The 22,203-nt window shown below is 37.6% G+C and overlaps 1 protein-coding gene and 1 long non-coding RNA gene across 12 annotated transcripts in view; one reads left to right on the forward strand and one right to left on the reverse strand.

The window, feature by feature from the left end:
- SNX14 (sorting nexin 14) overlaps nucleotides 1-6,308 on the reverse strand; it is a 114,193-nt gene extending 107,885 nt beyond the window's left edge. For 8 of the 11 annotated variants that reach the window (XM_072642741.1, XM_072642737.1, XM_072642740.1 and 5 more), the window contains exon 1: nucleotides 5,697-6,308. In XM_072642741.1, coding sequence (XP_072498842.1) covers nucleotides 5,697-5,836 — 140 coding nt within the window. In that variant the 5' untranslated portion in view covers nucleotides 5,837-6,308. The remainder of the gene's footprint in view (nucleotides 1-5,696) is intronic. The other 3 variants (XM_072642744.1, XM_072642743.1, XM_072642742.1) reach the window with 1 other exon arrangement.
- A 112-nt stretch (nucleotides 6,309-6,420) lies between these two features.
- On the forward strand, nucleotides 6,421-9,429 carry LOC140526497 (uncharacterized). The gene is made up of 3 exons (XR_011974401.1): nucleotides 6,421-6,653; nucleotides 8,139-8,326; nucleotides 9,197-9,429. It is a non-coding gene; the product is annotated as an uncharacterized lncRNA (long non-coding RNA).
- Nucleotides 9,430-22,203: the final 12,774 nt, after the last annotated feature.

The raw sequence follows: 22,203 nt of genomic DNA on the forward strand, positions 1-22,203 counted from the left end.
TACCAATTGACGAAATAAAATAAGCCACCAGAGTTGGGAAATAATAGGATCAAAGGCAGAGTTAGATTCAACATGACAAGGAAGAAGTCTTATGGCAAAGTTCAAATCCTACCTCCCCTGAAAGATGTCAAACTTTAGACAACAAATTTCCTTAATGGAGATATCTATGTTTCACAGAGTTATAAGGAAAGTCCTCTGTAAACCACAAAGAACTATGTAAATGTAAACTATCATTACTGACTCATGATATCTTTTCTATAGTCTCCAACTGATATTTAAAATCTGTATTGCTATGTGTACCTACTATCTTATCTCTCTAGGAAAACTAAGTTATGTGAACCACACACGAAATTTTTTTATATTTCCCACAGTTTCAAGCACATAGTAGTAGACATTAACTAACAGACACTCAATGATTTAATACGGTTGCTTTACAGATATTATTAGGTGTTTTGCTCCTTTGATCTAATCAAAGATAACCATGGAAATTTTTTTTATTGGAGATCACAAAATAAGGAATGACATGAATGATGATTCAGAAAAGGAGAATGAGAAAGAAGCAACCAGACTGGTAAGAGAACTATGAGAAAGCAATGTTACAAAACTTCAAAAGAGGACAGAATACCCAGGAGAGGATGATTTAAGTGTCAATGCTACAGAGGGATCAAGAAGGATAAGGAATAAGAAAAAGTCATTGGATTTGGCAATGAGGGGATCACTGTTAACTCTGAAGACTAGTTTCAGTTGAGTGATGAGGCTTTACATGTTATCTCATTGATTCTCACATATTTTTACTATCTTCACTTTAGAGAAAAGAAAACTGAGGCTCAAAAAGGATAAGTGACATGCCCAGTATACAGAGTCAAAATTCAAATGCAGGTCTTTCTGACTCCAAGTCCAGTGCCCTGTTCACCTTGCCAGGCTGCCTTCTTTATATCCTTTGTAGAGCATACCTAACCCTCTGCTCCTATGGGGGGGAAGGGACTGGGCCAATGTGTGCTGCTCATATTGAGGTAGAGCAGGACTAGAGGGTGTTGATTGTGCCTTTAAAAGATTAAAAAGAAGAAAAATGCCAAAATTTCAAACGAGTAAAAGATGAGCAGAGAAAAATGATACTGACAACTGCAGAACTGAAGTTAAATCTCTTCCCCTCTGAGAAAATTTCAACAATCACTTCATAAGCTCCAACAACAGCTTGCCCATTTTTGGCTTCAGAATTAAGGAACTGGATCCACTGAGCTATAAAGATATTCAATCTATGAGTGGTTTACTTTGGAGAGGGGGAAAAGAAGGTCTTTCAGATGATTCAGAAGCTCAGGATGTATGGAAATCCACAAACTACTTTTGGTTCCAAATGAACCAGATGTATATTCATATTCTTTTATGACTTTCTAAATATTTACATTTCTGTGTATAACCCAATAGTTCAACTCCTCTCCAAAATCCAGTTTTCTATTCAAGATTTGAGACAGCCTAGTCCTTCATTCATTCCAGAAGTGTTTATTGTGCTATGTGCTGCGTATGCAAAACTGAAATAGTCCTAACCCTCAAGAAACTTATATTCTACTGGGGTGGGGTGGGGAAAGAGAAGAAATATAACAAAGTTTACACAAAGTAATTTGGGGGGGGGGGAGAAAGAGGGGAGAGCACTAACAAAGGAGAAAATCAAAAAGGCCTAGTATAGGAGATAGCACCTGATTGGAGCCTTGAAGGGAGCCAGAGATTCCAAAAAGCAGAGAGAGTGAAGAGGGAGATAATTCTAGGCATGAAGGACAGCCGGTGTAGAGGCAGGAGGGGGGATCAAATGCTGAGTATGGGAAAAATGTGCAAGTAGGCCAACTTACTGAAATGAAGAATTCAGAGCTCGATAGATAGACAAACAGATAAAACACGTATCCAGTCCCAATATCTCCTCTGAGTCTCAGTCCTGAGTCACCAAATGTCTATTTTACATTTCTACCTGGATTTTCCTGAGACCTATAAAACTCAGTATGTTCAAAACTGAACTTATCTTTCCCTCAAAAAATAAAAAACTTCCCCCATCCTCCAGACTTCCCTATCTATCAAAGGCACTACCCTTCCAGTCACTTAGTTGCATAATTTCAGTATCATCCTAGACTTCTCCCTCTTCCTCACCACACACGTCCAATCAGCTGCAAGTTCAACTCTATACTGCCCTATTCTCCTGAGTACCTGCCTTCCTTGTCCCCTACTGTGCCCTCTCAAACTTCAACCTTAGATGACTCTCACCGTCCACTATCTTCACTCCTACAGGATGAACAAAATCATACAACCATCCGACTACATCCACTAATAAATTATGTTAACACAACCACCAACGGGACCTCTACTGCCCTAGACAATCCTTATGTACTTCCTTATCAAATACTACCCCAATTTCCACATCACCTCTTTCATCCCTCCTCAAAGCTCCTACGGGTCCTCCTCCCTGAGGCAGCTAGGTGGCTCATAGGATAGAACACTGCATGGAGTGAGGAAGAGCTGAGTTCATATCCAGCCCCAGATAACTACTAGCTGTGTGATCCTGGGCAAGACATTTAATCTCTGCCTCAGTTTCCTCAACTGTAAAATAATAGAGTTATCCCTTCCACATCTCAATTCTCCCCATTAAGGTTTCACTATCTTGCTAGTAACCAAAAGAAATTAAATGGGAATTTTGGGGGGAATTTTGTAGATGACACAGATGAAACTCAGAAATGCATAAAACTCATAAAAGAAAAAGAAAAAAAATCATATTTCTCTGGTGTGAAGGGGGGGCTGAAAAAATTTTACAAAGACTTTCCAGATCAAGGGGGCACCTTGCCCCAAACCCCAAGATGTGGAAGGGATAACTGTAGCAGCATCTACCTTGAAGGACTGTTATGAGGATCAAATAAGATAATATTTATAAAACACCTAACATAGTGCCGAACTTGTAATAGGCATTTTATAAATTTATTAAATTAAATTTATAAATGTATTCCTTTCCTTCCACCCTAACATTCCCCACCCTCTCAGCTGAGAATCTTGCCTCATATTTTAGTGACAAAAATTGAGGCCACTCAGTGTGAACGCCCTCTTCCTCATCTCCTATCGCTCAGATGACTTCTAGCACTATATTCTCTTTCACTCTTCTCTCACCTGAAAAGGTAGCCTTACTCCTTAATCAAGGTCAACTCCTCTACCTACACAAGCAATCCCATTCCATCTTGTCTCCACCAACAGACTGTCCCCTCTGTCACCCCCTATTCAATCACTTATCTTCAATCTCTCCCTGTCTAGTGGTTCCTTTCCTAGTGCCTACAAACATGCCTAGGTCTCAAAAAACTCTGATCTGATCCTTCCATTTCCATTAACTATAGCTCTTCTAGGTAAACTAAAGTTTGTGGCTAAACTCCTTAAAAAGGCCCTCCACAACAGGGGCCTCCAACTTTCTCCCCTCTTTAACCCCTACAATCCAGCTTCGGATTTCTCTCTCCGAAGTTACCAGTGATCTCTTATTTGCCACATCACTCTCCTATTCAGAAAATTCCAGTGGTTCCCTATCACCTCCAGTATCAAATACAGAAGCCTCTGTTTGGTGTTCAAAGCTCTTCATCACTTAGTCTCCTCCCAGTCTTTCCAGTCTCCTAATATAGTTACCTGACACATAATCTTCATTTTTAAAACCCTACCTAGCCTTCCAGAATCACTGGAATCTCACCATGTACTCTGCAATCCAGTCAAACTAGCATTATCTGTGTTTCACACATGAAACTCCCCTTACCTTTCTCTACCCTGTCCGTCTCCCATGGTGATGTCTTTTGATTTGTGCACAAATTGGATTTAAGTGAACTCTGGAATTAAGATTCAGCTCAAGCACCATTCTCTTCATGAGCCCTTCCTGATCCTCCATACCTGGAATTCTCTCATTATCTCTTTCCTTCAAGTCCCAGATAGAATTCCACCTCCTTGTAAACGGCCTTCCTGAACTCCCTTCATGGTAATCATACCACCCCTCTACCGATAATCTCCCATTTATCCTGACTATAGCTTATTTATATGCAGTTGTTTGCATGCTCTCTCCTCCATTAGACTCTCCTTCACAGCAGAGATTTGTATTCTGTATTTCTCTGTATCCCAAGCACTTAGCACCGTGCCTAACAAAGCAGTCACTTAATAAATGCTCACCAACACATCCCAAACCCTCCTTCACAAAATATGTTTTATATATTTTGATTTTTTTCACTTTATGTTTATGGCATACACGTCATATGTGTATACATGTACATACACACACACATCCACCACAGATGAACATAGGCTCCTTGCAAGCTGGAATTATTTTGTTCTTTGTATCTCCTGGCACCGTGAAGGTACCCAATGGGAGTAAATAAGGGCATTAATTAATCCCATACAACAGGTCAGAAAGGATAAAGCCAAATCAGTCTAGAAAGACAAGTTGAAGCTAGATTATGAAAGGTTTGTTGATAGCATAAGATAATAGGAAGCCACAGACACTTTTTGAGAAGGTTAAGTGACAAAATCAGATCTGTTTTCCAGGAGTATCAGCCTGACAGTTATGCAGAGGATGGACTAGAAAGGAAGGAAATGAAATTACGCAGACTAATCAGGAAGCAACTGCAACAGTCCAGGTGAGAAGTGATAGGGTCCCAAAGCAGGATGTGAACTGGCTGAAGGGTGAAAAACGGATGAATTCCAGAGATACCGTGGACAGCATTCTGGAATGACCCTGCAGACCGTGAATCTGGGTGTCCAGAAGAAAAATGAGGCCTTGAAAAGAAACAGGAAAGTTAGGAAGACAGGGAGAAAATGAAATTGTAGGTCTGGAGTTCAAGATGAGGGTGTTTTTGCTGTTTCAAGTCCGAGATGTCTATGGAACATCTAGTCCCCTGAGTCCAGCCAAGGTGACTGAGAAATGGCCAGACAGACAAGAAGGCGAGTTCTGCTCCTAAGAGGTAGCCTGTCATGCTACTCGGAAATCGGGAAGACTGGGTTCCCATCTCGTCTCCATTGCCAAGCCACGGAACCTCGCTGGACGTCGTCTTTCTCACCTAAAAAGAAGGAATGATCCGTACAGCACCTACTTCCCGGAGTGGCTGGGAGCCTAACTGCGCTCTAAAAGCTGTCTAACTGTCCATTCTTGAACGTCCAGCCTGATGGTTAAAAATACAGGCCACCAAAGTAAGGAAGGCGGACCTAAAAACCCGGAGCCGGAGAGGGGAAGATGCCAAACGAGGTCGCCTAAGTCCACGGCCAGAGGTCCCGGCCGCGGACTCTCTTCCCTCGGGGGTGAAGAGGAGCTGTCACCACTTTCCCAGCCCACACTTGGAGCAGGGAGGACCCATTTCGCTCCGTGGTCACCAGTTCGGTTCTTCTGGGGCACAGGGGCGGTGCACGAAGGCCCGACGAGGCAGATACAAAGAATGGGTCCGGGACGTGCAAGCCAAGATGACCAGAGCAAGACCTCGGATCCCGCGGCCGAAGTGCTCCGGGAAGGAGAGGAGCGCCCGCCCCGGGGGCAGGAAAGCTCCGAGGCGCTCCCGAGGGTCGCCAGCATCCCCCTCCCAGCCCGTAAGGTGCCTCCGCCCAAGGCCCACTCGCGGCCCGGCCTCCGGGCAGGTGCCCGGAGTGGGGGAGGCCGGAGGCTGGGGGCCCGAGGGGGGGGGAAGAAGGCAGGGAAGGGACGCAGTTACCTGTTGAGGAGCAAGGAAGCAACGCAGAGGCACAGAAGCAGGAAGCAGAAGAGCGGGTACTGGCGGCAGATCTCTCGTCCCAAATCTAGTCTTAATCGCTGCTTCAGCTTCTCCCCTGCCGCCCGCACCCACGGGACCATCTCGACTGAGACAACACAGCGTGTCTAGGGGGACGCAGCCCCCATCGACCCTCCTCCGTCACCCTTCAAGCGGCCAGCCCCGCAGGACCTACAGACGCGCTGACGCCACCCCAGCTTCGGTCCGCGGCCCCGCCCCGCACGAGCCTCCTCGGGACTCCGGGACGCATGCGCACCAATCTCTACGAGCGCACTTTTCCGGAGGGCCGCCTGACAGAAAAACGAATCCTGTAGTAGTTACTGAACTTCAACTCTTGAGGGCCGTCTGTCATCTCTTTTCCCAGTCCTGAGACCCTCCTTGCCCCAGTTCACGAACACACTCGCCAAGTGAAAAATGGCCGCTGCCCTCTGTAGCTTTTCATAGGGCACAGGGCTCCAGTGGAGGGACCAATTCCACCTAAGTCCAATTCCTTCCGGAAAACGGAAGGAAGCCAAAATACTGGCTGATGAACTGGCCTGTTCCCTAGGGAAAAACGAAGGCCGAGGCCCTAAGGAAGTAAAGTTGCCCAACCGCAGTGCCTGCTGGGATCCGTAGTTGCCGGAGCCGCAGCAGCCAACACAACGTCCGTACGCTCCCTCCGAGTCTCGGAGTGTGAGAGGGAGGGGAGGCTTTGGACCCAGGAGCTGGCTCAGAAGACAGGAGAGCCTTAAAAGTCGCGGATCCAAGCGCTAACTAGATTCGGTTTGTGCATACGAGAAGCGTAAGGTGCACAACTGACTTACAGAGGATTGTGGGTCGAGCAGCCTGTTGTAGGGGAGGGGAAGTCGCCCGACCTCCTTCCACAACCGCCGCTAAACTGTGCCAGGACCGGCGGGACAGGTGGGAATGGGGCCCGGAATTCGAGGTTTGGACCTTCGGTCCCTGAGAAGTGAAAAAAGTTAGCTTGGGTGACGTTTGACTAACGTGTAAATCTGTCACCTAACACTCAAAGTTCCAGTCCATGGGAATGCACGTTTGGACTTCAGATGTTAAGCCGCGGTCCGGCCCCTGGCGGGGCGCAGTCCGGGCGCTGCCACGGCACCCGCAGGTTGTTATTTTACAACACTCCTCCCCGGTGAGCTTTTCATCGGAAGGATCTATGGAAGGTCGGGCACACCTGATGGTGAGGCATGGACAGTCACTGGAATAGCCACGTCAAAAAGATAGCAGACCCAAGTATGGACATTTTAACCAAAGCTTCCAAACAAAATTACCAAAGGACCCACCCTAAGCATTAAGGATCCCTTTAATTCACTAAGTCAGGGCATAGTTACTCGATTATCGCCCCTCCATTGTTTGGCCATCACTTTAGATTCCGCTGAAGTCAGTAAAATTTTGGTTACCACTTAAAATACTAAAGGAAAAGGACTAGAAATTTATCCAGTTCGTGAATGAACATATTTTATTATTCCCTAAAAAGCACTCACCTTAAGGAAAATAGTCATAATCCAATTATGAGCAGTAGCTCAATACATCTTTATAATTCTCATTTGTAGCTGTACAGAATAAAACAATTTTTCTGTGGCTTCTATGTTTACATACAACAAAAAACACCTTTGAACAGCATAATGGTTCTGTGTGGTCTACCATATTGGCCAGGTTTGAATAACTAGCTTTTAAGAAAAACCAATCTACCCTTAAAAGGATGAATTGCTATCATTATTGATATTTTAAGAATTGCTGCAGAAAATTCCAAAAAAAAAAAAGTTCAATATAATGATATACTATTAAGGTAACTACTTGGAAGAAGATATTACTCATTTGGATGAATTATTCCTCTGGGGATTGTTACTTTTACTATCGACCTCAATTCATATTTCTAGAGTATTTTTATTGTTAATTTATTCCTTGCAATACACTATAAGGTAGTTAATGTTATCTGCTTTACTGTTTACCGTTTCTGAGGTTAAGTAAATTTTTTAAATTTACATCCACTAAATTCTTCCCACTATACTATCTCTTCCTTACATTACCTACTTGTGTTTTCATTGTAATCTCCTCTACTAACCAAGGATTTAGACATTAGTTACATACCTCTTCTGTATAAATAACTGTAAATACATAACTGAAATTTAACTTGTCTTTTTTGTTTGTCCCACGTACTAGTGATTTATTAAAATGCATTTTCACCTAATCAAAAAGCATTTATCAAAAGTCTACACAGGCTTTGGAAACATTTACATCACTGTACATATTGACATGTGGGAGTATTAATATACAACATACTTTTCTGGGAAGATGCTGCAAAAGTATGCATTTATTATGTTTTTTTAAAGGGTATACATTATAATGCCTTGCTCTTTCCTCACTTCTGATTTTATGCAGTATACTTGATGATGCCTCCACAAAATCTCATCGCATTTCTTCATTACGGCAGAGAGTATCTATGGTTCAATAAAGCCATGTTCACAAGTACAAGCTCTGGTACATTCTGCCATGCTGGAAAGGAGAGTAATGTCAAGATTTTCTGAGAAGCAACCTAGCCAGAACAGGGAAAAGCTCATCTCCAGAAGGTTAGCCACTTGGTGTCAAAAGTAACAACAGCAACCCATGAGAGAAGTACGAAATGGCTTTCAGTTCTTTGTGACTCTTTACATTAACACAGTGATTATGGCAGAAAGGAGAAAAAAGGGGCAGAGGGTGCTAAAATCAGTCTTTAGATCATCTATAAACACTTATTTAGCTGTTAGTAATCAGTTTGAGACCCTAGAATGAGTGGATATGCTGTCCAGAGGAAATGAATCATATCAATCTTAACATGGACTATAAATGAAAACCATAAGGCAAAAGGAAATTAGATTTAAATAGGATGGCTTATAGGTTCTACTTGCAGAGACAAAAGACAGTTGATTTTACTGAGCTTTCAAAAGCAGTAAGAAACATTTTATGGGTTGCTTCCTTATCTTGCAGAGTTCATAAACATTTCCAAAATAACAACCACAAAGAAAATTTTAGCTTATGAGTTAGAAATATTTGCCAAAAAATATATATACCAGCATATACCATACTAGTACGTGACTTCAAAACAAAGATGGGCTTTGGAAATGATGTTGAAAAGAAAGTTGGAAAAACTGTTTCCAAAATATCAAAAAAAAGTAAAAAAATGTTTATCAACTTCATAACTCATATAGCTACACATTATGAATACTTAAAAGAGAATCAGGGGCAGTGGACCAAAAATATCACAGAAAAGAACTTATTTTGTGTATGTGTATTTATGGAGAGAGACAGTAAAAGCTGATTACTGATGTTGGAATAACTTTTTTATAAAACAAATTTTTATTGATAATTTTTGTTTTTACATAACCTACATTTCCCCTTGCATCCCCCTCCCCCCTCCCAGGGGGTCATCCCATATAACAAAGTTTTGTTTTGTTTTTTAGAAAAGAACAAGACAAGAAAAAAAAGTCAGTGAAACCAGTAAGCATATAAAAAATCTGATGTTATAGACAATGTTATACGGCTCTGGAACCCTATTTCTACAAAGGAACAGCAGGAAAGTATCTTTTCTTATCTGTTTTTGGAAGCTAAATTTGTTCACTGTAATTTCAAAACATTCAGTTTTGATGTTTTATGATTGTTTTTTCCATTAACATTGTCATAATTTCTATATGTAGCACTCTCCTGGCTTTCCTTATTTCACTTTTTAAATCAGTTCATAAGTCTTGACATATTTCTGCTCTTCATTTCTTAACAGCAAAGTAATAGTACATTACATTCATGTACAACAGTTTGTTTAATTATTCCCCAGTAAATAGACTCCTTTGTTTTCAGTTCTTTGCTAACTCAAAAAATGCTGCTATAACATTTTGGTGTATATAAATTGTCTTTTTGTGAGTTACCTCCTTTAGGATAAACTCCTAGCAATGGAATCTCTGGATTAAAGAGTACAGACATTTGAGTCACGACTTAATTCCAAATTGCTTTCCAGAATGTTTATACCAATTTACAGTTCCACCAATTATGCCTGAGTGCATCTCTCTTGGAGTAATTTCTGAATAAACTATTTGTATACACTCCAGCATCCCAAAATACCAATAAGGCAATTCCAGCCTGACCTAACAAGCTGTTACAAAAAAAAAAATGGCAAATAGGTAAAGAATAGACATCAACAAAGGCCCTCACTAGAAACTTTACTAGTATACATCAGTCACCAGACCTAAGACCAAAAGAGTCTTGAAACAAAATAATAAGGCAACAAACATTTGATTTTCCCAAGCATACAGACTATACTAAGTATATATAAAATCTTACAGAAAAAAAAAATGGTACAAGATTACAAATACTTCCTCACAAAACGTTGAGAAAAGTAAGCTTACAGACACTTGATAAGAGCAACAAAAAGAGACAACAGATTTTTCTAAAGGCATTTTAAGGAAGAAACTGGGAAAAAGATGCGTAGTTTCATGAAAAACAGAAACTGGCTTTACAAATTTCCGAAATAAACTTTCTCCTATTAATCAGTAGAACCACCACAGCTGGACTAAGCGGCATAGTCTGACATACTGCTTAAAGAAGCAGAAATGACACTAAAGAAAATAAAGATGAGAAAACCAGTTAGACTAAACCAAGTTTACACAAAGGTCTATACGTAAGACAAATTCTGAGAACAATTGGGGATTGACTCTTAAGATGTCAGGAGGATTTCAACCCCCCCAAAAAATCAAGTTCCATAATATTAACAAAAGACAGCAACCAAGAAAATTGTAATAAATGAGACCTATGTTCCTAATTTCTTATGTGTATAAAATCTTATGAAAATTATCAACATATGCAGTGAAATCACCCATGTTGAGAGTTATAAGAAAAAATCGGCATACTTTTACAAGGGATATTTTACAATGGCTACATCTTTACATCCACAAAATTAATAACAATAGCTAGTTTGCAAAGTACTTCACAAATATCTCATTTTATTTTCACAACAGCCCTTGAGAGGTAGGTGCTATTATTCATCTTACAGAAGAGGACATTGAAGCAGAGGCTAAGTAACTTGCCCAGGGTTACAGCAAGTTAGTGTCTATGGTAATATTTGAACTCAAGTCTTCTTGACAAGTCTAGCAAACTATCCACTGTAATACCTAATTATCTTTTGACAAGAAGATCTAGAGAACACAAGATTCCACTGTGCTTATGATTTGACTACAAAAAAACCATTTAATATGCCAAGGAGGTCAAAGACTTAAAGAGTTTCTTATAGATTTTTGTAAGTGTGTACATATACACCCACAGACAGGTACATACACATGTGTACACATACATGACCTTTTATATAAATATATGTATGTGTACATATATGTAAGAATCATGCAAGATTATGGATAGATTTCCTCATAAAACACTTCAGAAGAACTAGGAGGAAAAGTAAGTTTATAGAAAGTTTGATGAGAGCTACGTTTAAAACAGAACATTCTAAGAAAGAAACTAAGAAGACAGAGTAGTTTAACAACAACAAAAAGGCATTTGGCTTTAAAGATGTCCAAAACAAACTTTCCCCATCAATAACAGATTCAACAGCATAGTCTCTAATGTACTGTTTAAGGAAGCAGAAATAACACTAAAGAAAATAAAGGTGTAAAAAGCAGAGTAGACTAAGCATGCACCGAGGTCTATACAGAAGATGTAAATTGGTGTGTATATGTGTACATACCCAGCTATTATTAGCAAACTTTGTGATAGCAAAAACAAAGGAGATGTCCAATGAACGTTGAATGGCTTAAAAATTATGTATGTGAAAGGAATGCAACATAATTGTTCTGTAAAGAAAGATGAATTCAGAGAAATAAGAATAAACAAATGAATTAATGCAGAATCCAGAAACAATAAACACACTACAATAATGTAATGGAAAACACCAGTACAAATCAGCTAATAAGGTTAAGTGCAATGACCAGTGTTGATATGCATCTCTCTTCACCATTTCCATGGGATTGCAAAGTTCTCGTAGAACTTTGCATACACTATCTGATGAAGTCACAGTTGAGTAAGTTGTTTTGCTTAACTGTTTCTCACAAAGGAATGTTCTGGAAGGAAATATCAAAAAGTGCATGATATAAAAAAATATAAATGAAATTCTAAAATAAAAATTGTAAATGTTTAGTTTGATAGAACACATTACCTTTAAAGGCTTCTCTGCCAAGATAATTGTCATTGAACTCAATGACTCAAACATAAAACTTTGATGACTCTCTCTCTGGTTATTAATAAGGCAGGTACAAAACAGGGAAATAAAGACAGATTCCAAATGGAAGATGACATTTTGCTAATTGCTTCAAGCCCCAGAAGCTCCTAAACAATTATCCATAATCAAGAATTTTCTTAACTATCCATATAAGAAAAGGTAAGGGAATAGAGTGTGATATGTAATTGGATAGGCTGTCTGAAAGTAGTGAATGAATTGAACCATGAGTTGAAAGCAGGAACTGGGATAGGCTGTCTTTGGAAATCTACAGAATGTTTTTAACAGTTTTCATGCCACCCTCAGAAACAAAAGCAGATCTTATTATAACCAATATTTTTGGTAATTCATTATGATGGAGAGTTATTAACCCCACAGTCCTCCCCACAGAACTCAAGTTCCAAAAAGATATGGAAAGGACCATGATGCACACAAATGACATTTTACCAATGGAAAATTGTACAGCAGTGGCAAAAAAAGAGGTGGGGGTCAGTGATATAGTGAGACAAAGGAATCAGCTGGACATTTTACAAACTATACTGGTATACACAGAATGACAGAAGATCTAAATAAAGTCTGCCAGCACATTGGAAAGATCTCTTCTAGAGGTTTCAAAGGAGTTGCTGGAAAAGAATCTCAAGCAAAGGTCGCAATAGGATGGCAAAGAGAAAATGCAGTCTATACCACTGGAGAAAGTACACACATTTTTCACTGAAGTATTTGATGACCACCAAATATGGCCTTTCTGTGCTGTAATAATCTCAGCTAACCCTTAGAGATCACCTGTAGTGATAACAGAAAAAAGCAAAATAAATACCCTCATTGACCCAACCCAGAAAAATAAATGACCATAAACTCTCCTGAAAGTGAATTATACAATTTTTTTTCTTTCCCATCTACACTTTCAGGTTATAATTTTGCTAAACCCCTCATTTACGCCTAGCAGTCAATATACAGTCTATTTCCTTTCCCCCCCCCATCCCAAATGCAGGACTTAAAAATTCCTATTTCTAAAATGTTGACATTTTTAAGTAAATTTAAATTATGACGTAGCATGAATGCATCTAGGTTGCCTCAGTCACTAGGCTTTCAATGTAAATGTCTAGTAAACTATACACACACACATACACAGATATAGAATGTAAAAGTAATCTGTAATAATGCAGAATGTTTTTAATTGCTAAATAACATAAAAAGCATTAACTACGCTTTGTAACAAGTAACAATAATGCCCTGGAAGCAGCTGGCAACTTGAGGTAGTAGTATGGGACATTAGGTTTTAGTCCAGCACCTGGGGGGGGGAGGGGAGTAGGGGCGGGAAGGTGTGTGTGTGTGTGTGTGTGTGTGTGTGATGTACACACATACATATGTATATATATATACATATTCAGAATTTCTTTAAATCCTCATAAATCATATAACCCAATGCAACTATGAAACCTTTATGGTTCATTCTAAGTCTTCAGATTTCTCCTTAGATGGAAATCTCCCTATTTCTAACACTCAAAATGCCCTTTCTTCACATATTCATATTACATATTCTATCCAGAGAAATAATCTGATCATTTACACTTATTTTTAATTCATTCTCACTCAAAATATTATTTTAACAAGCTTTAAATCATGTATTATCCTTTTAAAAAAATTAAACAAGCCATTAAAAAGAACACCAAGTTTTTGGTGTTGGAGGGGAGGGAAAGAGTGTTTTGGAATGGTCACAATGCACCCAGGTAAGTGACCTCAGTGTCAAACATCTTATGCTAGGCTACAGATAATCAATTTCAGATGCAGAAAGAATGGTAAGCAGTTTTTCTGGAATGCAAGATTAATGACTTGATGAGGCAACTAAAAAAGCCAATGGCACCCTGGGATGTTAAGAAAAGCATAGCTTCCAGGAACAGAGAGGTAATAGTTCTTGTGTTCAATTCCAGGAATCACATTTTAGGAAGGGCACTGCTATTAAACTGGACTATCTAGAGGATGGGAACCAGGATGATAAAGTACCTCTAGTACATTATCACATGAGGATATTAATGAAGATACTGGGCCTAGAGAAGAAAAGATTCAGCAAGCATGACAACTGTCGTCAAGCATGTGAAGGACTCATACTTGAAAGAAGCTTGTTATCAGAAAAAATATCCTAACAATTACGGAATGGGTTGCCCTGGGTTGTGGTAGGTGTCGCCTCCTTGGAAGTCTTCTACCATAGGCTAGACAATTGCTTTAGGTAATTAAGGGGCACTTGTGAGAGTGGATAATTCTTTTGGGGAGTGCTAGATTAGATGACTACTGTTTTCTTCGAACTCCCAGATTCTGGGAGCGGAGTTTATTATTGGCCTCTTGTAAGATCTGAATCCTTCTCTATTAAATCTATTTTTCCTCTGGACCCCTAAATTAAGGCATCCCTTATGCCCAATCTTATGTAAATTGCTACTGACCCTAATTTGTCTCTATCTGCTATCACAGGATCAAAGATGAAAGGGCCCTTTGACCAATACAACTAAAAATGAGAAAACTAAGACCCCAAAAGATTAAGTAACTTGCCCAAGGTCACACAAGTCACCAAGGTAGCACCAGGATTTCAACTCTGATTAATCAATGAATTTGTTTTTCCACAATATCACACAATTACATCTTTATGTTCACCTTTGCTGAAATGAAATTGATGAAAAAGAAACCTCACCTTAGAATACACTGATACTACACATATTTCTATTAGAGGAGTAACTGACTGAGTGCCAGAACATCTGAGATTCAAATAACTTGAGAAAATTATAAATAGGATCAGGTTAAGGCCTGCAGTGATTATGTGATATACGAATAGGCCGTAAATGTTTTCTGAACAGTAACTATTTAAGAGCTAAATAAGTGTCCAGACAAGTTTTTACTACCAAATGAAGATATATTTAAATAGCAAAATGTTAAACGCTACACAATTTTCACTGTTTTTAGGTCATGATTGTTAATAGCCACCATTTTTCTGTTGAGGCTAAATGTGGGGATTAGATTGGGGGGAAGGGAGGAGTGAGCTCTGACGTTGTTTCTTTGGTATAGAATTCTATCTACCAGCTCAGCAACTGCTTTACAATGTATGATATTAAATGAATTACATTGAGACTCTGTTAAGTGACTTGCCCGGTGAGGCTGTCTTGTGATAGGTGAAGACTTCCCAGTTCTAAGATCAGCTCATTATCCAAGATACCAGTTTGCTTCATAAGGCTGGTAGTATATTTCAGAAAATGTAAAATCATGATTTGCTGGTAATGCTGAGAGAAACTTTTAAATTTATTGGTTTGCTTTTATATTTAAAGTTTTAAAAGACAATATCTAACAGGTTTTTGTCATGGAAAAATTAGAATCTCATTTCTGGTGCTTTAAAAATGCTTATAGAAAACACAATTCTTTATCTTGAACTGGATCTTTCACATGTTTACATTTCTTTCCTCAAGTACAAAGGCAACATCCATTGGCTTGGTGTTCCTTTAAAAGCAAAAACTATACTGTAAAGATATTTTGCATACAGTCTCCAAATACTTTAAAATTAAGTTTGTGGAGAAAATCATATTCCCCAAAATCTTTATCACCTTGTCTGTGGATATTAACAACTCGCTACTACCAGCATGGCAGATGCCAAGCTACATATAAGTCAGAAAGGCCCCAGTCTGACTGTAACACATTAATAAAATGGCAGATTGTATTATCCTTGGTAAATGACTTGACCTGTTAGTTCCCCAGGTGACCTGACAATCTAAATTGCAGAACCACTGCTGATACACATTGATAGGTGTTTCCTCATCTGGGAAGTTCCCTACACTGATGAAATCACAGGTCTGCTCTTAAAATGAAAAACTCTTCTGGAGTGTGTTTACTGTAAGTAAGCATGCACATAAATTTTAATTACCACTAGTTTTAAAAATCAAAAACTAAAACAAAATTCTTTCAGATTTTTTTTAAACAAAATAAATATTTCTCCATTCATTTAGGACACTCAGTTTACCTGATTTTACAAGTGTTACATTAAGGGAAAGAATTCAACTGCTTCACTTTTAAAAGCAAGTCAACAACACTTATGGATCATACTGTTTTGGTGCTTTGGTAGTTTAACTGTTAGTGATTACCAGATAAATTAAATTCAATAGTTTTCTAACGTTCCCTAGCCCCTTTGTTCGAAATACAAATAGCACCATAAATGAGCAAAAAAAGGAAATCTTAAAGCATTTATAATGTTACTGCATTTAATAAATCTGAGCTAATTTTTCTCACCTAAATAACTGAAGAAATGGGTCTGTAATGTAGTTTGAAAGCCTGATTATCATAAAGGTAAGTAAACTAAAGATGATTTTTGAATAGGGGACAAGTATCATAGATATATGTGAAAGAATATATTTGCAAAAGGGAGAGGTTTGTGGCATGTTGCCCAACTAAGAGCCTATTATAAGTCTAGAGAAAAAATAATGGCCTGAATTGTGGTGCTATTTTTTGTGGAGATAAGGAAGAAGTAGAATAGATAGGATTTAGCAACTAATTTTATAGGGAAGTAAAAAGGGAATGAGTCAAAGACAACTTGGATTACAGAAACTAGAAAAACTGAGTGACTGGAAGGATGAGGAAGCCTTCAAGAGATATATGTTAAGTCAATGAAATAGACCCTGGAAATATTACCAGTATATAGATATTGAAAACAGCCTTTAAAAAAAAAAAACTTCCCTTTAGTCTTCTAGAAAGATCAGCACCCTTTACTTGTTCAACTGTACTTTATGGTTGAAGCTTTAGAACCGCTGTAAGAATTACAGAGGGCCAGATCCTAACTACAATGCCAGATTATATAGTGCAGCAGCAAAGTCATTCTTCAGAATGTCATATGTGGGACTGTACTACATACTGTAATTTTTAAAGTGTTAGATTTGGAATCTGAGAACCCAGGTTTGAATCCTAGTTCGACTATTTATTAGTTATATGATCTAAACAAGTCCTTAATCTCACTGGACCTTACTGTCCTAAACTAAAAAATAAAGAGTCGCAAACAAAATGATCTCTGAGGTCCCTTCCATAAATAAAATTCTTAAATTTCTACATGTAAGTATTTGCTAACAGCTCATTAGGGTATTTCCACTGAAGTTACACAAAATGATATAGGTTATCTAGGCTGTGATACTCTTACCCAAAATAAACAGGAATTAATGACTAATAAAAACATCTATAAATATTTATGTATTTACTTGTGTGTATATACATATGTATACACACATACATGTAACAAATTCTCAAAAAATTTAAGTAAAACAAAAGCATACACTAACATGATACCTTTCTTTAGTGAGTTAAAGTATTCCCCAGTATTTCACAAAGCTAAGTATCACTATAGTATGAATTTGCAAACCATAGAAGTGGCAGTTAAATTTCCAGTTACTAAGTTTGACAAAAAGATGTTCATTTTAAAACACATATAAATATGAATATCATGGGAGACTTAGATAGTACAGTAGATAGAGCACTAGCCCAGAGTCAGAAGGACCTGAGTTCCAATCCAGTCTCTGACAATGACTAAATGTGTGACCCTGGGCAAGTCACTTAACCCCAATTGCCTCCCCCCAAAAAAGTCAAAAACAATATTGGTATCATGAATATGATATAAAGAAATGAGGGAATAATATCAAAACTTATATATTGTACTGCTAAGTTTCTTATTCTAAAAGTAAATTTAAACAAAAGCCTTTGCCTTGATGACAGACTAAGGTGCTTATCCATGACCTCAGCTGCTAAATCTGATGGTCCTTTCTTAGTTCTCATTTTACTCAACCCTTCCTACATTTAAAGCTGTAAGGTAAAACTAAAATGTCCATACCCCTTTGACTCAAAGATTCCACGGCCAGGCATATACCCAAGGAGTTCAGTACCAAAAAGGGTTCTTTCTCTTTCTTTCTTTCTCTTTCTCTCTTTCTCTCTCTCTCTCTCTCTCTCCCTCTCTCTCTCTCTCTCTATATATATATATACACACATATATGCATACACATATATACATATACACACACATATGAAAATATTTATAGCACCATTTTTTTATAGTAGCATAGAACAGGAAAACAAAGTATGCCTATCAATTAGGGAATGAATGTCTAAACAATGTTATATATATGAATTGCAATAAATATGTATTCAGAAAAGTATGACAAGATTTCTACGAACTGACACAAAATGAAGTAAACAGAACTAAGAAAATATGCACAATGAAGATTAAAAAAAAAAAGAAAAAATCAACACAATGCTGTGAAATAATAAAGACCCTGAAAAGATGAGAAGGCATTTTATTTTACCTTGCTTCTTTTGCACAGGTTAGGGACTACGGGCATACAGCAACATATATTGGAAATAGGAGAGATACAGTGGGAAATAAAAGTTACATAAAACCAAAGATATCAATAAAATTTAATTTAAAATTTGTTAAAGTAAACTAGAAGAGCATGTCCTGAAAGCCAAGAGACGAAAGCAAAAAGAGTCTGGATAGGGAGATGGATGAAGTGAGCCTCAAATGGAAAGTTGCTCAACAAAAATGAAGGAACAACCAGAACTTGAAAGCATGGTTAACCACGTTAATGGAAGTGCCTTATAACAGAAAGAGATGAAACAATCTTTGGTAAAAATAGAGCAGCGGGAACTATGGGAATGGAGAATAAGTGCTGAAGAAGGGATATAACCAAGCAAACTAGAAATGAGTTGAGGGAAAATTATGATGGAAAAGGATGACCCTTTGGAATGACATAAAAATCATAGCAATTAAGTTAGTTTTACCCTTGCTTTCATTAATACACTAACTCTAAGTCAATTACATGATATTTGAAGTTTACGAACTACTCACAACTCTCTAAGGTAGGAACTACATTTATTATTTGTATGACCTTAAATAGAGACTTAAGGTCCCTCAGAGCCTGTTTCATCATCTGAAAATTGAAGAAGTAGGAATAAATAGGGTGAGCTCTAAGATTTTTTATAGTGCTTTCAACTGGTCAAACCATTTTATAGATGAGAAAAGATACCGTAAGGTTTTCTCTAAGCATTATAATTAGGTAAATAAATTAATTTCCTTTTGACATTTAGAGGATCAGAGTTGAGTCTGAATCTAAATTTAATGCTTCTTTTATGCATCATTCCCCTACTACCAACCTACCTGGAAAGTGGAAAGAATACATCACACCTTCCTCTTATATTGGCATCTGTGAACAAGCCTGGCAACTGAGGGAAAGCAAATTTATAGAACAAGCTGTGCTTATTAGAACATCTAAATGTTCTAATGCAATAAGTGGTGTTTTAAAATTTAATGTACTTTACAGGATATTTTAGCATGAAGAAATAGATAAAATATAGCTGATATTTGTAAACTAAACAAACATTAACGCTAGCAAAGTAATTGGCTACTTTGAAATGCTGAAAAGGAGATGTATTTACATAACATTTCAAAGTTAAAAAATTGCTTATACATCTATAGAAACTCACATTATGGATAAAACTCAAGCTAAGCTCTTGTTACACAATCTCTGCACATCTTTTTTTTAACTTTGTGTCTAATATTAAGAAGTTACTTAAATATTCAGTGCTATGTATAGTTGAAGATCTGAATCAGAGTAAAAAGACTACCCCGAGGGTATATTCACAAGTTCAATTCCTTAGATTTTGATTTCAAGGTAAAGGAAACATATAAATGCAATAAATCATTTATCAAAGTCTACACAGTAAGTATACAATAATCATGAACTAAGCCAAAATCATCATCATAAAAAAGATACATTTCAAAGTCACCAACAGTGGACCACTTACTTACAGCAATTAGTAATCAATTTGTGGTAAGACAACAGAATTACTAATGAAAGCTAACATTTCTACGGTACATCAAAGTATGCCAAGGGATTTATATAGCACTTCATCTGATCCTCAAAATTATCTTAAATTTTTTAATTGTGGTTAATTTAATAAAAATATTTAGGAAGCATTAAATCAGGCTTCTGACCTATGCTCTGGTCCTATTACCCTGGATGCTTTTTTCTCTGTAAAAATACTGACTGCTTAAATAAACGTCAATAACACATAGATAACAAGAATAATTAGCAGGACTCACTATTTGAGAGGCACCGTGCTATGCCCCTGACAACTATTATCTCATTTGACCCTCACAACAACCCCTTTGAGGTAGGTGCTATTATTATCCCCATTTCAGTTGAGGAAACTGAGGTAGACAAAGATAAAGTGACTTTCCCAGAATTTCACAGCTAAGAGTCTCAGGCCAAATTTGAACTTCTGGGCCTGGCACTCTATGAACTCTGCCAATTAGCCACCTAGATGCTCCAAGTTCCCTAGGAGTTATAAAATACTAGGATAACAGGTTTAACATCTAATGTAGATTGGCCAGAATTCTAGGTTTAGTTTTTAGTATATATTATCAATACTATATCCATGGTGCTATGTTTATAATTAATAGCATATGAAAAGAGTAAAAATGTTTTTAATCCTTACACAATTTATTAGATAACTTATTTTCAGATTACCAAGAACAATGAAACTTTCCTCACTAAAAATTAACATTACCTTCTAGAGTTCCTTACTGTGTAGCTTTCTGGATTGAAAGTGAGGAAATGGTTTTTTTTTTAAAGAAGTATCCCACTTATCCTATATAATAAAAATACAAAATTGAAAATTAGGTTGTGATTTTTCCAAATGAGGGCAATTTGCACACATGATTTGCTTTTAGCAAAGTCCAACCCAATTCAATGGAGATTTTCCTATGACAACTGGATGACCACTTGTTGGAAACGTAGAGAAGATTACCCTTCTAGCACAGGTTGATCCAGATGGCTGACAAGGTGCTGTCCAATGACTGTCACAAAGATGAAAATTTTTTTTCGTTAACCTTCTTGCACCACTGTTTCTTCCTAAGTATGTCCCTAAATAGCTTAGATATTATTAACTTTGGAGTACAGTTCCTTGGATTTATATACAGAATAAATAGTTAAACTGTTAGCTAACTGGTGTATTACTACCTTCATCTATAAGAGTATTAGGAACAAAACAGACGAATGATGAATTTTGAAGCCTGAAAGTGAGGATTCTGAAGGACACACAACATTTTCTTCATTTATAAAATGAGGATTGAAATGAGAGAGTCTCTAATAGACCTTTTAGCTCTAACTCTATGACCTTATGACCCAATGCTAGTTTACCTTTAAGGTCTCCTTAAAATAACTGGAGATGGGAATGGCTTCTTGTAGACGATCAGTTCTTGTACCTGGATCAGTTGAACTGAGGAAGATGTTTGACTTATCTCATGCCAAATTTAAGGTTCTAAAGGCTGAAAATAAGCTATGTGGGAGCATATGGAAAACAAGAATAGGACTATCATAGCTTAATCCTGGAATTCTCCATTATTAAAGGTAATGTTGGTGGGAGAGTGTATTGTGGAAATTATACTAGGAACCCAAAGCACTGGGTTCTGTTCTATTATTAACTACTGGGCAACAACACTTTGGGTCAAGTCACTTCAACTATCTGAGCCTCAGTAATGAACTGTCTACTTAACACATGAAGATTAACTGAAAGAACGTATAGGCAAGAGAAAACTGTAAATTTAAACTAATTTACAATGAAGCTAAACTTAGTAACATCATAGATTCATATAAAAACTGAGAGGGTCCTTCATGGTCAAGAATCCAAAGCCCCTATTTTTCAAGTGAAGGAACTGAAGTCAAAAAAATATAAGTGACTTACCAAAGATCATGTTCAGCAAAGTAGTGGCAGTGGGGCTTAAACTCAGGCTTCCCAACCCAACTTTACAAGCTCATCATGCTATACTATATACATGCCTCAAATACAGCAAAGTACAAAAAAAGAGGGTGGAAACATATTAGCAATAAATCCCTAGAGACCAAAGAGCTTAAGAGTTTCCAAAGGGTCTCCAAACAATATTTTATCCACTAGTAAAATACAGGGCATAATAAAATTACATTACCTTGAAAATACTGTTCTAATATAGATATCATATTTTCAAAATATCCTTAAGGAAATAAGATCCTTTTTTTTCCAAAGTTGAATTGGCTCTGGGAAGAAGCTTGCTGGTTGGCAGTATCCATTGCTCTTACTTGGTTTGCTATAATCAAGCATTAGTCTGGTGAGGTATCTTAAGATAATCAAGATAATCATATACTCATAGTAGATTAGCGAAATCAA

This window comes from Notamacropus eugenii, chromosome 2, assembly GCF_028372415.1.
Source record: "Notamacropus eugenii isolate mMacEug1 chromosome 2, mMacEug1.pri_v2, whole genome shotgun sequence".
Lineage (NCBI taxonomy): Eukaryota > Metazoa > Chordata > Mammalia > Diprotodontia > Macropodidae > Notamacropus > Notamacropus eugenii.